Here is a 16,676-nt window from a genome sequence, read left to right as displayed (position 1 = left end):
ATACACCCATTCGCTAAAGCAAAGGGAAGAGAGAAGCCATGAGATTTTAATGAAATTAGCCATACTTTAAAACCTTCGAATGTATCTACAAAAAAAAAAATTTAAGTACCCTTTAAATTCTTGCCCTAGAATCTACCTCCTTCTTCTCCTCTAATTAAGATGTTTTTTCAATCGCTAATATTCAAGGTACACTCACATATACACATGGGCTTTCTAGTCAATGTATTTCATTAAAAAAAAACTAACATTTAATTAGCTCTTACTTTGTGCTTGTTGCAGGTGTTAATATATTTTATCTTCACAAAAACCCCGTGAGGTAGGAACTATTATTAGCCCCATTTCACAATCGAGGAAACTAAGAGACAGAAAGGTTAGGCAGTCCTGACCGTAAGTAGCAGAGTGGGAATTTAAACCTAATTAGTCTGTTTCCAGAGTGCGTGTTTATAACCACTACTGCGTGCCTCCTTCCAGTTTGATTATTACAATTGGTTGTTCCTTTTCCCTTTTTCCTTCCTTTCTTACTTCCTTTAGCCTTTCTTTTCTTTCTTTGTTTTTCCCTTCAACGGTCTACCCATAAACCAAAAAAATTTAAAAAACCCCGTTGCCATCCAGTCGATTCTGACTCATAGTGACCCTATAGGACAGAGTAGAACTGCCGACCTTTTGGTTTAAGCTGAGCTCTTAACCACTTCACCACCAAGGCTCTAGCCTACCTGTAAAAAAAAAAAAAAATTAAATTGATTTGTATAGCCATTTATAATGAATTGTTACGGAAAAAATTATTTTGAGTTATGCCTGAGTTGTAAATGAATTTTTGGTTATAACCCGTCAAGAACTTGAGACTAGCTTTTACTTATTTTCAAACTGCAAAGATAGGATGGCAGTAAATTACAATAGTGGAGGCCAGTCAATAAAAATGGAATGTTTTGTATTTTACCCTCAGAGTACCTATCATGTAGCAAGAACCTTATTTAAGCCTTAGCAAACCATAAAGGGAATTTAAGACTCTTTTGGGCTTTCTCCATCTGTTTCAACAAAATGTAATAGTCTCCTTTCAATAGCTGTATATCGGCATATTTTCTGTGATCTACGTGTAGGTGGAGGGCGTTGGGCCCCAGCAAGAAGTTTGATTAACATTAAGAGTTTTTCTTAATCTAAGTAGAATTGCCTTGTATATTGATTTCATCTTGCCATATTCAGCATACCATATTCATAAGAATAGCACGGGACCAGGCAGTGTTTCATTCTGTGGTACATAGGTCGCTATGAGTCGGAAACCACTGGACGGTACCTAACAAAAACAACATATTCATAGTTAAAATCTTAAAATATACTAAACAAGTATACGGTGATCTGCTCATACCTTCATTCTTGTAACTGTGCATTACAGTTATTCCAGAAGTTTCTACATTTTTTAGCAGCTTGCCCTCCTCTTTTTACAACTCAAATTATATTCTTTCGGAAAGGGGTGCTTGATGGCCCAGCTGGTAAGATGTCAAGTTCATGGAATATTAGAGTAGAAAAAAGTCATCCAGTCAAAACCCACCCCACTCCATCCCATTTTCCAGATAGAGAAACTGAGGCCTGAAGACACATGAGGCTTTTCCATATAACCCAGCTGGTTCACAGCTGAGACGGGACTAGAACCAGCCTCCTAACTCTCTTTCCATGCTTGTTTCATCCCACTACCTGCGTCTGACCAAAAAGTTGGTTAATGGTCAAGATTCCATTGACTAGTTTCTTTCCTTCTACTCCTATTCTGTCAAGGGACCTAAGTAGCAATCATTTATTATCTGCTGTTTTAGATCACAGCTCACTCATGCTCTCTGCCTCCACGTGGCTGTGTGCCATAGATGGATCCTTGGAGTAGAATCTGTCCCTGGCAAGCAAGCAAGCCAGCCTAGAATGCCAGACCAGTGTTCTCTGAACAATTGACATCTGCCTTCTTTCCCTGGGTGCCATTAACAACACACTTAGACACTGGCTGTGCCTGATAGGTCCTGGTCCAAATTGAACCACCAAAGTGCAGAAAGATAGGAGAAAATCACGGGAGGTGGTAACAGTGAGCTTGATGGTCTCCTTACTATCGTACCATGCAAGAAAATTCTGAGGGGGCATGTTGAAACAAGGGTTTGGTGGAAACAAGTCAGTGTGACGAAGGAGTAGGTTGTTTAGGTGTGTGATGACCAAGATGCATTAATGTCAGGAAGGAAGTGAAATGCAGGGTATAGATGTATTTGTTAATATGTTCCACCACCGGCCCCCCCACCGCCCCCAGTAATCTGTTACAGGCTGATGTGGCTGTTACCTGATTTTCTTTCTTATTTTGGAGTGAAAGGGGAGATAGGGTTAAGGTATTAAAGGTTTATGTCTTGGCTCAGCTTTTTTAGTACCTAGAAGTTGTAAACTATTTCACATCTTTCTTATTTTTAAAGAATAACATAAACATTCAGATACAGAGGTTGCTTGATGGTTTTTAAAGAATGCATATTCAATTCACCATGTTTTCACCTGAAATGCAGCCAAAGATGAAGAGACAATTCCTAGTTCTGTAATCTGTCGGATTGGTATAAAAATGAACATGTCGCCATTTTTAAATTCTTAACATTTGGTCGGCAAGTGTGAAGAGACTGAGAAAACACACTGAAATTCTGAACTTCAGGAAAAGCGACAGTGAAATACAGGTGTAAATACGTTTTCAAGAACAATTTAGAACATGCACTTAAGTAAAACACCTCATAGAAGTAAAGTTTAGGTTTTGAGCTGTCTGTGACGAATAACTTCTCATGTGTTCTGTATTATTTGTCTCACTGGGTTCTTTTCATTCATTCTAACTTACCAACCCACCTCGCGCTGTCATATTGAATTCTGCATTTTAATGTAGTCCCTCTGGGAATTCTGATGGGGGTGGGGGTGGGGGACAGGAAAGGTAGACTTTGTATAAGCGTCCTTATCCTCATCTATTTGTTTATATCTAGTTTGTAAATCTCATTTTGTGGGAAGGGGTGGAGGGCAGGAGGGATAACAGAATGGGTGAATGTTTGCATCCTGGCCGACTTATCTCAGGTTGCCCAGGTCTGACTGTGTGCCGTTATTAAGGATAATGTAAGACACTTTACTGGTGCCTTAGCAGTTCTGCTGGAATTATTGATCAGGAAGCAGCTCATGGTTCTGATGCCTGTCACAGGAAGTTCCCGCAGACTTGCCTGTCACAGGAAATCGGTGCAGAGATGGAATAAGTGAGGGGATAAAGACTGGGCTGGGCAAGTGGCCACAAAAGGGAACTTGCTAGTCACTGACCTCTCTGGGACCCTCTGGTCTATTACTAATCTCACACACACTTGGCATCTTCCTGTGCGACTGCCTCATCATTCATAGCTGCCTGAGTAATCTGGCATGGAGTGAGCAAGAGGAGGGTGCCGAGAGTCCAGCAGCTGTGCTCGTTGGCACTAGGTATTTAAGTATCTCCAATGTAGCCAGCAGCGTCCTTGGCACAAATGTAAGCCAATAATGCTTAAACAAATTGTTGTGAAGAAAAAAGTCAAGAGTGGTGTTACAAACCCTCTCTCTCTTTTCTTTCCTTAAAAAAAAAAAAACCCAAAACCATTAGTTTGAGATAACCTTTTAAATTTTTTCTGTACATTTGAGCAGATTGCTACTGAGATGATGTCTGTAATTCTAAAAATGGTAAGCATTAGCCTAGGTTCTTTCAGACAAGAATTTCCAATTGCTTTATAAACATTAATTAAGCCGTGCAGGCCTGGGCGAGGTATGTGTTACAAGTTGGTTGGTGTTCCTAAAGCGAGATGTGGGTCCGGTGATGTGAAGCGACAAATAGCTGCTCAGAGAGAGGGACAGGGCCAAGTGATGAATCCAGGGTCAGAATTCCCAGGTCTCTGCTCTGATGTCTCCAGCGACATTGCAGGTTTTCCCACTCTGTAGGGTAGTATTTTGTATTTCTCCTAATGACTGCTGCGAGCCAGAGTACACATGAAACGTTTAAGAGTGCTCACTCGGTAAAGAGGAGAAACAGCCTCTCTGTGAGCCAAGGTTAGGGAGTGATGAGCTGCCAGAGATCCCTAAGGGTGGAGCTGGTGGGGCGTTTGCCCATAACATTGTAATCAAATTAAGATTTGTGCTCAGATTCCATATTGTTTCTCTAAACATTAAATATGGAAGAGCCCATGTGGTTTGCATGTGGAAATATTCAGTTTTGAAAACAGTAATTTTGATCTGGAGTCCCAGGGTGGTGCAGATGGTTAATGTGCTCAGCTGCTAATGAAAGGCTGGGGGTCTGAGTCTACCCAGAGGCACTGTGGAAGAAAGGCCTGGTGATCTACATCTGAAAATCAGCCACTGAAAATCCTATGGAGCACGGTTCTGCTCTGACACACGTGGGGTCACCATGAGTCTGAACCAACTCAATGGCAACTGGTTTTAATATTGATCTAGGTAACCTTTTGAAACATCCAGGACTCCCTTTTCTAGGTTAAATCCTTATTTTTTTTTTCAGAAAAACTAGCCTGGTGCTAGCCATTTAAAGTAGAGCACATGGATATTTTTTAAATAAATAGTGAGTTTCAATTTATGAATGCAAATTAGCATGCCTTACAGAAATGAACAGTGAAATAATACTGGCTTTCAGACAAATGGGTACTATTGAATCTCATTTGTGCTGTTACTCACGAAGTCAACAATTATCTCTTGAGTAGTATCTATTCATGGAAATTAGTAAACTTCAGTTTGCTGGAATGTTCAGGTATTCACCGGGCTGCTACAGCAATAAATGCTGAGCAGGCTGTGTCTTCAGTGATGTCTTTGTCTCAAGCCGTTTCCTCACGTAAATACTGTTTTGAATAGGAAGAAAAAAAGCATGCACGGCCAGGAGAGCTTTAGAAGCAGGTTTTTCTTGGCCAGTAGGTTGAGATCCACTGGAGATTTGGAAATTTACCATGGTGTATTAAGACTGACCAGCCCCCTCCAATCACATACTCCCAAGTTTTATCCGGATTTCCAGTAGGAAGACTCCACCCAGCAGTAGTAGTTGCAGTGTAAGTAAAGCACCTGTTCCAGTGCCTTGCACATACGAGCTACTCAGCAGGTGCTGGTTCCTGCCATGCTGCCCACAGGAATCTCAAGACCTGGTGAGTGAAGAGGAGAGGAAGAGAAGGCTGCTGGGAGAGAAGCGTAGGGCTGTCACGCAGTCTGAGGAAAGCCCAGCAAAGCCACTGGGGAGTTCCTGAGCCAAAGTTGGCCAGCAGTGGAAAGCCATGTTTCCCAGGAACCGGCTTGCTTTAGTCTCCCCGCTGTTCTCTGGCGAAGTTTGCCCAAAGCATGGCCTCCATTCAGATGTAGCTGTGGACAGAGTAGAACTGCCCCGTAGAGTTTCCAAGGAGCACCTGGCAGATTTGAACTGCTGACCCTTTGGTTAGCAGCCATAGCACTTAACCACTACGCCACCAGGGTTTCCAGTCTTACTTAGGTTTAGAAAAATCACATATATAATTATTGGATAGAGTGACTTGGTTTAATGGTGGTTCAGGTAAAAGGCCTCGTTCGTGCCCTCAGGGGAGTATGATATATATATATTTTTTAAGCCTGTGTATTAGTAATGCTACATTTATGGAAGTATGTAAAATGCAGGTAGGGTTGAGGAGAAGGAAGTTTTCAGTGTTTCTCTTTTATGTTTTTCTGCCTTGCTTTTCCCTTTTTTGCCATTCTGTTTTTGTCCTTTGTTACCTGGTTCTTATTCTTACACTCAGCCATTCAGTTGCTTTAAAAAAAAAAAAGTCTGTGACCTATTTCTCTCTAAGGTGAGAGATGGGAGATGGGTTCTGGTTCTCCAGCACTGAGGCCAAAGCAGAGCGTCTCAGCTCTGGCCTCACAGTTCACTGTGGTGTTTGATCAGCTTGTCCCGGTCAGTGCTTTTTTTCTTTTACCCTTGAGATCAGTTGTTCATAACCTCTGGGCAGAATAATCTGGGCCTAAATGAAAACCCATTTGACAGTGCTAAACCATGTATATGGCAGAATACAGCTTGTCTACCAGAACACCTCTGTTGGGAAATCACTGTCTAAAGGGCCATATTGTTTTCACCAAAGACCTTTCTTCTGTGTCATAGTGGGTAGTTTCATCCCCACCTTCAATAGGACCAAACCAAACCCATTGTGTCAAGTCAATTCCAACTCATAGTGACCCTATAGGACAGAATAGAACTGCCCCATAGGGTTTCCGAGGAGTAGCTGGTGGATTCAAACTGTTGCCCTTTTGGTTAGCAGCCTGAGTTCTTAACCACTGTGCCACCAGGGCTCCTCGATAGGACCAGAAGCTACTTATTTCTCTACTCTTAGATAGTTAGACTCATATTCAAGTGAGAATAGTGTTCCCTTCCTGATCCAGTAGGCCTTATGGGATTGCCCAATACCCAGAGTATTCCCTGGTCCAGTAGGCCTTGTGGGATTGTCCAGTCCCCAGAACAACCCCTGCCCACTCCCCTAGAACCACCCGCTGTGCGTTTTTAATCTGGAACCCACGACTCCTGACCTGACCAGGGAGGACTGCTTTGGTTTACGTTTGCACGCTGAGGGAAGAGTGAAACAGAACACCATTCTCAGGGTGTGGATTGTGGCACCATCTGACTTTTGTATTTTTAAGATATCTGCTACTAGACTTAATAAAAAGAAACATTTAACAACTTAGCAATACTTGTGAAATTTCATCTTTGTCTGGTAGGCTATAAACTTTCCCACTGGTTGGCACCTATTGAAAGCAGAGGCTTGGATCTTAACTCATCTGAAAACCTCACCGTCCAAGTGCCTAGCACATAAATATTTGATGGAATGTACTGAACTCAGATTCTTCTATCTAGTCAACTCTTGAATGTTTCTGATTGGAATAGGGATCTGGCATTGTGTGTGCCCACTCCCTGCCTCGGTTTAGCTGCCAGTTATATTCTCTGCCAAAAGACTGTAGTCAGAGTTATCTTTTAAACAGGGCTCCTTTTACGCTAATGTTAACATTAGTTTGTATTCTTGGAGCTTAGGTAAGCCGTTGAGAGTTGCAATTTGAAGTAAGTTAGTGGTGGGGAGCAAAGATGACTTAGATTTTTTTTTAATTCTGAGAATATAGGTTTGGGTAACTGTTGCCTTTAATAGTTTGTGCATCTTACATAATCCTGTAAAATAATTTCTTGAACTTAATTTGATGTTTCTTAAATGCTTGTTTTAAACTCTGTACAAATTAGAATAATTTATCATTTCTTGAGGAGTTCTCACATTGGGGTTAGACAACACTGAGCCTGGTTAGCGTAAACCACATAAAATCTGGCTACTTAAAATACTTTTGCGTGCAGAATGCTATAGTTATTTGTGACTGATGGCTCAGTATACGGCTGTGTGTGTGTGTATCTATATCTTCTGGTAACATGGAGCTGTTTTATTAGAACAGGGGTTCTTGCCCTGGAGTCCAAAGACCCCAGATTAAAGAAGAATCGGTGAACTTGAGTGGGAAAAAAGCTCGTCATCTTTATTTTTACCAAAATCTCAATAAAATTTAGTATGTCCTTCAATTTTGGATGAAGGCAGCAAAACAGTTCCAGCAGTGCTTGTCATTTTGTCATCAGTAAAAATCAGGGGTGCTTTCGTACCATATTACAGTTGTTGCAGATACCTTAAAATATCGTTTATGCTTTGAAATTACCTTTGTTAATAGGCCTGGTAAGGTAGAGGGTCTGTGAAAAAGAGGAGGACCCTTGATGAGATGGATTGATATAGTGGCTGCAACAATGAGCTCAGACATAGCACTGATTGTGAGGATGTTTTGTTCTGTTGTACACAGGGTCACTATGAGTCAGTCAACTTGACAGCACTTAACAACATAATAGACCTGATGCTAGATCTTATTAGACAGTGTGTTAATAAAAATGATACCTTACCTTGTAGCTATTTTTTAACATTGTGATGCTTCTGTATCAATGTCCTTTCTAATCCCCTGTCTGTTGTATTGGAGCCCTGGTGGCACAGTGGTTAAAGAGCTCGGCTGCTAATGTAAAAGGTCAGCAGTTCAAATCTACCAGCTGCTCCTTGGAAACCCTGTGGGGCAGTTCTACTCTGTACTGTAGGGTCGCAATGAGTTGGAATTGACTTGACAGCAACGGGTTTGGTTTTTTTGTTTTTATATTTTGCATTATTCGTTGAAAACATTTTTCTGAAAAGACTGCCAAAGAAGCCCTGTGCTAGAATAGAAACCCCTGTACTGGGACATTTCTGTAAATCATTTATACTTTTTCACAGGTGTTTCATGGGTAATTAGATCTATTTCAATTTACTAAGGGTTTTTAAACTGTTTTCAGCTGAAATTTACCATTAAATTTGTCCACATATTGCATTTATATATGAAATTTATATAAAAGTTAGCAGAAACCTGTAATACAATAGCCAGGGGGTTTTGTTATTTGCTAGACATGTGAGATAAAGAGAATTATATGATTCATTTTAATTAATGAGAATTGTTTTTGTGAAAAGTAATTTTGAAAGAAATAAACATGAATGCCTCCTAAGTGTCAGACTGAGTATGCATTGTTATATTTCAGGAGCAACCAGATTTTTAAGTCTCTAAGAAAGTAATTTAGTTCCTAGTGAGAGGTGAAATAAGAATGTATTTACCTTTCAAAGTCTCATTTAAATAAGTTAAGTATCATTTTCAAAATATGCTATCAACTTCCCATTTTGGAAGAAACTTTTGCTTTGTGATATTTTCAGCTTCTGTTAAATTAGTTTGTATTCTGTCTGAGCCATATATCCTTTGTGAAAGGAAGAGGAAGTTTAGGAAATTTAATGCGCAAAGGAAAGCAATTTATAATTTTACTTTTTCTTAAATCTGTTAAATGGGTAACCTCCACACAGATACTAAGATTGTATTTGAAAAACCAAACCCATTGCCATTGAGTCGATTGCAACTCATAGGGGCCCTGTAGGACAGAGTAGAACTACCCTGGAGGAGCAGCTGCTGGATCCCAACTTGCCGACCTTTTGGTTAGCAGCCGAACTTTTAATCACTGCACCACCAGGGCTCCTATTGTGTTTGAAAGCCATGCTTTATTAAAAACAGAGCTCATACTGGTATCTTACTTTGTTCCCTTTTGTACTGCAACATAAAAAAAGTTTCTTACTAGTATATTGAGTGAAAAATATAATAACATCTTAAGTTGTTGCTTAGGTGTTAGTCTTACTGGTTGTTTGAAACAACGTTTTAAGAGGAATTTGCAAGGTAGAAGGTACTTGGTGAGTATTTCAGTCACTAATAAGTTAGTAGCATATCATGATGAATGAATAAAACTGCTGGTATAGTTTTATACTCAGGTGATTTTTTTGTTTGTTTTTTTTACTGTATGGCATTTGCTTTAAATGTTGACATAGTCCAATGTAGTCTCCCAATTTTGTGCTGCCACGTATGTGAAAGATTTGTTTTTAAAGGGAACAGTTTTGTAAAAACATATATGTGAATGATTTTTAATATCTAACACACTCGTTTAATGTGTTGATTGAAAAAGAATACCTCCAAATTGTACATGCAGGCTGCCCTTTGTTTTCCCCTATCATCTCTTTTCTGCCAGTCATTCCGAGTTGACATTTCCCTTCAGTCTCTGCTGCCTTCTTGGTCCAGGAAAGTTTCTGATCCATTTTAATGAGGCACAAGGAGGGGGAAGAGCGCGTCAAAATTGCAAGTGTGTAATCCTTTAATGACTTTGTGGGCCCAGGCTACTTGAGAGTAGAAGAATAGAGTCCAAAACCCTAGGATGTCACTCTCTTTCTAGCATTCTTGCTTGTAAAAGATACTTCCTTAAAGAGTTACATATAGGTTTTTTTATTTCATATTTATGTTTTGTAAACTGAAGTTCTATACGTAGAGCATATTACTATATGGTGAAAATATAAAGCAGCTAGACCACATTAATTAAACTTTTGTAAATCTTCATTTTTTGTATGTGGGTGATTGTTCACCTGAAATATGTGTTTCGTCGGTAATGGCCAAGAAATGCTTCTTAAGACACATTTTATAATATCTTTAATGGGCTCGGAAATTATATCCCTAATTGTTAAAGTATTTTCTGATAACTAGCTTTGTTATTACAAGGATTATTTCTCTTATCTAAAAAAAAAAAACCCAGTGCCGTTGAGTCGATTCTGACTCATAGCGACCCTGTAGGACAGAGTAGAACTGCCCCATAGATTTTCCAAGGAGCGCCTGGCGGATTCGAACTGCCGACCTTTTGGTTAGCAGCCATAGCACTTGACCTCTATACCACCAGGGTTTCCATTGCTTAATGGAATGGGTCAATAAATGCCAGATTTAGAGTTGTGAAATACCTACATCAGGATTAGCCAACCTGGCATGTATATACTTTAATGAAAACGATCTTAGTGTTAGCCTGTGTTGTTGTTGTTGTTGTTAGGTGCCATCAAGTCAGTTCTGATTCATTTTGACCCTATAGTACAGAGTAGAACTGCCCCATGGAATTTCCAAGTAGTGGTTGGTGGATTCGAACTGCCGACCTTTTGGTTAGCAGCTGAGCTCTTAACCACTACACCACCGTGGCTCACAGCGTTTTTCTGTTTTTTTAAATCAAGCACTATACCAATAAACAGCTTTGAGTTTCCAATCCATGTGTAATTATTTATTAATAAACTATACATTTTTATATAATCACAAACTAATGACTCAGTGTCTAGCATGCAGCTTTGGTGAAGTTCATACAGTCTCAAAAGTTTAAGTATTTTGGACAACTTCTGGTTAGATCCGGTTACATTGCTATTGTTTTTACCTTGGATTGAAGAAAAAGAGTCAGGTTTTTGTCCTATTGTTTATTCTTGCATCTTTGATGTTAGCATCAAACTATGATCTCTTAGCAGAAGTCTTCTTAAGCCACATGTCTGTTTGAGGGTCTTTTTAGTTCAACAGTATATAATATTTATAAATTCACTTTGCTGAGCATACTCAGACTACAGGGTATTGCAGAGTGAGGAAGGAAAGGAGTCGAGTGAGTACGCGGCTGCCAGTTGTCAGCACTCTGGGACCTTCGCCCTCCCTGCAGATACTGGTCTGGACCATTCCTGACACTTGGCCACCTGACTTCTGAACTGTGGCTGTAGTCCCACAGGGTTATTATATATTGCTGGGAAGAGTGTAGATTGGCACGGCAGTTTGGGGGGTAATAAGGCAATACCTGTGAAGTGGAAAGTATGCAACCTTTAATCCAGCAGTTCCACTTCTTTGTGCCTGTCCTAGAGAATCTCCTGTGTATGTGTGTACAGGAGTTGTGCAGGTGTGTTTGTTTTAGCACTGCTCCTGATAACAGAAAAAGTAGAAGCAGTCTCACCTTTGGTAGGGGACTAGATAAACTGGTTTTGTTTGTTTGTATAATGGAACATTTTGCAGTAATAACAGTAAATGAGTTACTACTGAGTGTCTATGAAAAGCATGGATCTCAAAAATATAATATTGCGTGGAAATGCAAGTTTCAAAAAGATAGATACCATGTAATCTAATTTGTTAAAATGTGTTAAGCACAGACAGTAATGTGTATTGAGTACATATATATTAAAAATACAAAATACACATGGGAATCATATATACCAAATTCACATTATGGTTCCCTTGGTGTCCTGTAGGGTCGCTATGAGTCAGAATCGACTCAACGGCAGTGGGGTTTTTTTTTTTGGGGGGGGGTGGGTGTATTGGGCGGGATTTGAGCTGTATGTGTACTGTTTTAATTCCTGAGAGAGAGAGGAAGAAATGTTCAGTCTGAAGCAGATAGTGGGAATATGTTATTCTAACTAGCAGGTACATGGGTTATACCGTTGGCTGTTTAGGTATCTGTTCTTTGCCGTTCTTTTGACTATATTGAAAATGTTCCACATTAAAAATAAATAAAATACATGCTGTTTTATACACAGTCAGAATTTGGCCCTTATACTAACTAGAATAAAATTTTATTTATTGGATTTTATCTTTTTGTTTGTCATTTGTTCTCTACTTCCAAACCCCAATATAATTACCACAAATAGTCTAGAAGTTGAATTGATCGTCTGTCAATAAATGAATGTTTTTATATAAAATTATTTTGTTTTATAGGAAAAACATCAGAGAGAGGCTCATTTTCCCTGTATAGCCGAGACACCGGATTACCAGGCTGTCAAGTAAGTTAAATGAACACAAAAGCAGTGAGATAATTTTTTAACACATAAAAAGGCTTTCATAGTGGAGGAGATAGAAATTTACCCAATTTATTTCACCATTATTTGTTCCTTTAATTTGTGACTAAAGGTGGTAGTTACTTAGCAATTAAACATACTTTCTTTTATTGTGCTCCTGCTGCTTAAATTGGTTTCCTTTCCCTGGTTCACCAGATTGTCTTCCTCCATCATCAGACTTTCATAACCCGTCTCAGTTTTACGTGGAAATAAAGTAGCAGTCACCTCCCCCATCCCTTGCAAAAATGCCAATTCTTTCTGAAGATGGTTTTTGCATATTCCCTCAGAGAAAGAAGAGTTGCTGATACGTAACTTGAAGAAAACATATGATTGATTGCTTTATATAGCTTGAATATCCTAATGCATTGAAAGTATTTTCGTTTCAATCCCACATTTTACCGACTTTTTTTTTTTTAAGGCTTCCTGAGGTCTTTTGACTTGGAGGCTTTGTTTTCAGCCCTTCCACACTCACTCGCGTGTTGCATTTCCACTAATTCCCTCCCGCCCCGCCTGTTCTGCTTCCCGTATTTTTAGACTGAGAATCCCGAACACTCAGTTTACCCTCAGACTCCCATGAGAAGGAAGCCAAAAAACATAGAAAGGAGTGGCAGAATACGTAAAATTTGTTTTCTGTGGCCTGCAAGCCTTTCATGAGGCCCACCCTAATGTCAGAGGGGGCATATGAGCTGATGCTTTAGCTGACTTGCTGATAGTGCTGCTCCATTTAGTGCACGTCTCATAATTGCTTAATTGTGTCTAAGACAGTTCTTCACAATTACCTGTTTTGTGATATACCTTTTCATTGTATGATAATATATTATAAAAATTGGAGATCATCTATTTCAGTCCTCTTCCTGGTAAACCCAACAAATAGGCCCAGGATGATTAGGTGCTCTGTTCACCGTCATAGAGGTGAAGATAGTAGCTGAACTAACACCCAGATTCCTTGCTTCTGACCCAGCAGTTATACTCATCTAAGTGATTTTTTTTTTAAGTTTTTTATGGTGTTAATAATAATTAGTTTGTTTTCTGTGTTTGTGGTTAGCTTTGATTATTTCATTATAGCCATTTATAAATGTATACATTATATTTCTGTCATACCCAGCTCTTGCCAGCTCACAAGAGCCCCTTGTTAAATTTTCAGGAATTTTGCAAGCTAGTTGACATCACCATGGTGGAAATATCAGAAATGCTACAAATGAGGGCTTTTTGTGGGGTGGGGTTAGGGAGAAAGCAGTTATTAAACGTTTAGCAGCACATCGCTCATGGCCAATTACAAATGTCAGAGAACCAAAGAACATAAGTGCTTATTCAGGTCACAATAAAGATCAATATAAAAGAAGCAGTTGAACTCCTAGCCTGCTTTGAGGCGATTTTCAGACCCTTGTTCAAGGAAAAGAGGATAATGATGCTTTGAGGCCACCGAAGATCTAACAGCCCTTTTCTGTATTTCTAGTATTGCCCGCTAATAAGAACCACAGTATCCTTCCTTTTTGGCTGAATTGACTGGGCATCAGTGATTTTAATATTTCTGTAAATTATATTTGACATGAGAGCTCATTCTCTTTTGTGATACAAGTTGCTGTTTGAATGTCATAACCTGAATTTGAATTCTTCAATGAATTGGACTGAGGCCTAGCCATCCTGTCTGCATCTCTCTCATTATCGGTTTCGTAGGTCACTTAACCATCTCTTTTCTTCTGAATCTGTTCAGAGCAAAAGAAGGTATTAAAAACTAATTCACATTATTTTGACAATGAGTAGTTGGTAAAAAATAACTACAGAGAGTCCTGTACAGAGATGTCGTGTAAACTGCCAGTGTGACATATCATTGAGTAGATCTGTCTACCAGCCTGCTTCAAGGCCTTCAAGTTCTTTACGACTCGATTGTCAGTCTAAGACGCCAGCTCGATCGGGTACTACTGAATCTTGTACTTTTTTTTTTTTTTTATGGCATAAGAATGCCCCATAGCACCGTGAAAGGTGTAGTTACCTGTTATCAAGTAGATGAAAGTGCCACTGTTAGTTCCTGGTTAACGGTAGGTCAGTGATGCCAGCTGAGGGTGATAAATGGAAGCAGTTTTAAGATTTAGTATCAGCATACCTGATTTCAAGTTCCATCTCTACACTGATTTCCTCACTTGAGTGATAGGGTTAGCAATTTCTTCTTTTACTTTGTCGGTCTCTAAAAGTTAAATTCTGTGCACTTGTGAAAGCATTTTGAAAAATAAATACAAATTTTTAAAAAAATTCTCTAGTTATATAACCAACATTAAAAAAGCTCTTTTGCGTTCTTAGTATTATTGTTAAGTGACCAAGAAAATTTAAAAACCTCTGGTCTATCTAATGTTAACATTACCGCTAAACTTGAGAAAAAAAATAATACTGTAAGCTCTTTGAAAGTACAGCTGCATTTAATGAGGCATGAAGTTAATGCTTATATTAATTCATTTTCATTTATATTTTTATACTCCTTTGAGCAAGGTATTGCTATTGAGTCAGAATTGATGGTAACCTCTATTTATGTAATTCTCCAGTTTTGCAAATATGAATCTTAACAGTTTTGCCATGTGTTAATATGCATTTGTAGCAGATTCAGTTCTCATTTAAACAATTTTTTTTTGTTTTAGACATAGGCACCTCGGATTCTAATAACAATTGCTTCCTTTTACTGAGCACTAACTGGAAACCCTGGTGGCATAGTGCTTAAGTGCTAACCCAAAGGCTGGCAGTTCAAATCCACCAGGTGCTCCTTGAAAACTCTGTGGGGCAGTTCTACCGTGTCCTGTAAGGTCGCTATGAGTCAGAATCGACTCGACGGCAGTGGGTTTGGGTTTTTTTCGTAACTGACCCAGGCATTGATTTAAGTAGATGTGAGTACATTTAATCCTTTCAAAACAGCCAATTTTGCTGATGAGAAAACAGGGATTCTCCAGATTACTGTGTTTTTATGCAAATAGCGCATGCCTTCCATGTTTGTTTGCCAACCATGCCCTCTCGCCTCCCCCCGCCCTGAGTATTTTCACCAATGCGCTATGCTAATTTTTTACAGCAACATGTAAAAACAAAATTGGCATCATGATACTTATGAAGAGACCTTGAAGGGGGAGGACGTGGTTGGCAAACAAATGTAGAAGGCACACATTATTTGCATAAAAATATGAAAAGTCATTTGATCAAGGCCATGCATCTGACAAGTGATAAAACTTCTATACCCGTGCTTGATTTTTTCACTGTGACAACTGTGATATGACTATATTGCAGCATGACAGTCCCTCATATTGTTTAACCCATACCCTTACTCTCTCCCACTCTAATTTGTTTGGCCAAGGACCCATTGCCATTGAATTGATTCTCATAGTGACCCTATAGGACAGAATAGAACTGCCCCATAGGGTTTCCAGGGCTGTAGTCCTTACAGAAGCAGACTTGCCACATCTTTCTTCTGTGGAGCGGCTGGTGAGTTTGAACCACTGACCTTTTGGTTAGCATCCAAGCACTTAACCACTGTGCAGCAGGGCTCCTCTTGGTCAAGGAGGGACTTGGGGATTTATAGTTTTAATGAGTGCCACAGATGTTGCTAACTCAAATGGACTGGGGATCATGCTTTGAAAAACCAGAGCTCCTCTCGGAAACCCTGTGGTGTAGTGGTTAAGAGCTACGGCTGCTAAGCAAAAGGTTGGCAGTTTGAATCGACCAGGCGCTCCTTGGAAACTCTATGGGCAGTTCCCTTCTGTCCTACAGGGTCGCTATGAGTCGGAATCGACTCAACGACAGTGGGTGGGCTCTGTATGCCAATTCTAAGCATTTATGGAGTAAAAAAGAAAGTAAGATCACCATTTGACAACCATTTATAAGTATTTTGGAGAACTAAGGCAGGCCTTTGGAAAAGAGAAAGGCAGAGCTATTGGAATGTGTGAAATGCTGAACAGCAGCGACGCTACCTACAAGCAGACTAAAAGGCATCCCATCCAAGTGAGAGAAAGATTCCATTTTTGAAGAACTCACAGAGGCAGTGCCTGAACCCACATTCCTGCGAAGAAGAGAAAAGACTACACTGCCCCAAGGACAAACAGCGTCCCTGAAGCCAGGAGGACTCTTTAAAAGAAGTCTTCATTGCAGAAGGAACAATGGCTTTGCTGTTGATTATTGTTACTCACCTCTGATTGTGCTCCGACTGCTAAGAGACATGTGGTCGATGACACCAGGTGATTTTAGGCCTGAGTAAACTCAGGAAATTCAAGAGTTAAGAAAAGTACATCACTCCCAGTCAGGGAAAAACCTGTGTTCCTAACAGCGTTTATTATGATGGATCAGAGGAGAAAAAAGAAGATACACTGAAACAACTAATTTACTGCCGTTTTGTTCTGCCTGTTCACAAGTGGCATAAAAAATCTTACCCACAATGGTAATAGGAGGAAGTAT

General features: G+C 39.7%; 1 protein-coding gene across 8 annotated transcripts in view; it reads left to right on the top strand.

Moving 5' to 3' along the window:
* Positions 1 to 16,676, top strand: part of TCF12 (transcription factor 12) — a 340,614-nt gene that overhangs the window by 203,794 nt on the left and 120,144 nt on the right. For all 8 annotated transcript variants that reach the window (XM_064267498.1, XM_064267499.1, XM_064267497.1 and 5 more), the window contains one exon: positions 12,133 to 12,197. In XM_064267498.1, coding sequence (XP_064123568.1) covers positions 12,133 to 12,197 — 65 coding nt within the window. The remainder of the gene's footprint in view (positions 1 to 12,132; positions 12,198 to 16,676) is intronic.

The sequence above is a fragment of the Loxodonta africana genome, chromosome 13 (assembly GCF_030014295.1).
Source record: "Loxodonta africana isolate mLoxAfr1 chromosome 13, mLoxAfr1.hap2, whole genome shotgun sequence".
Lineage (NCBI taxonomy): Eukaryota > Metazoa > Chordata > Mammalia > Proboscidea > Elephantidae > Loxodonta > Loxodonta africana.
Note: the sequence above shows the minus strand (reverse complement) of the source record. Positions and strands in the feature narration are given on the sequence as shown.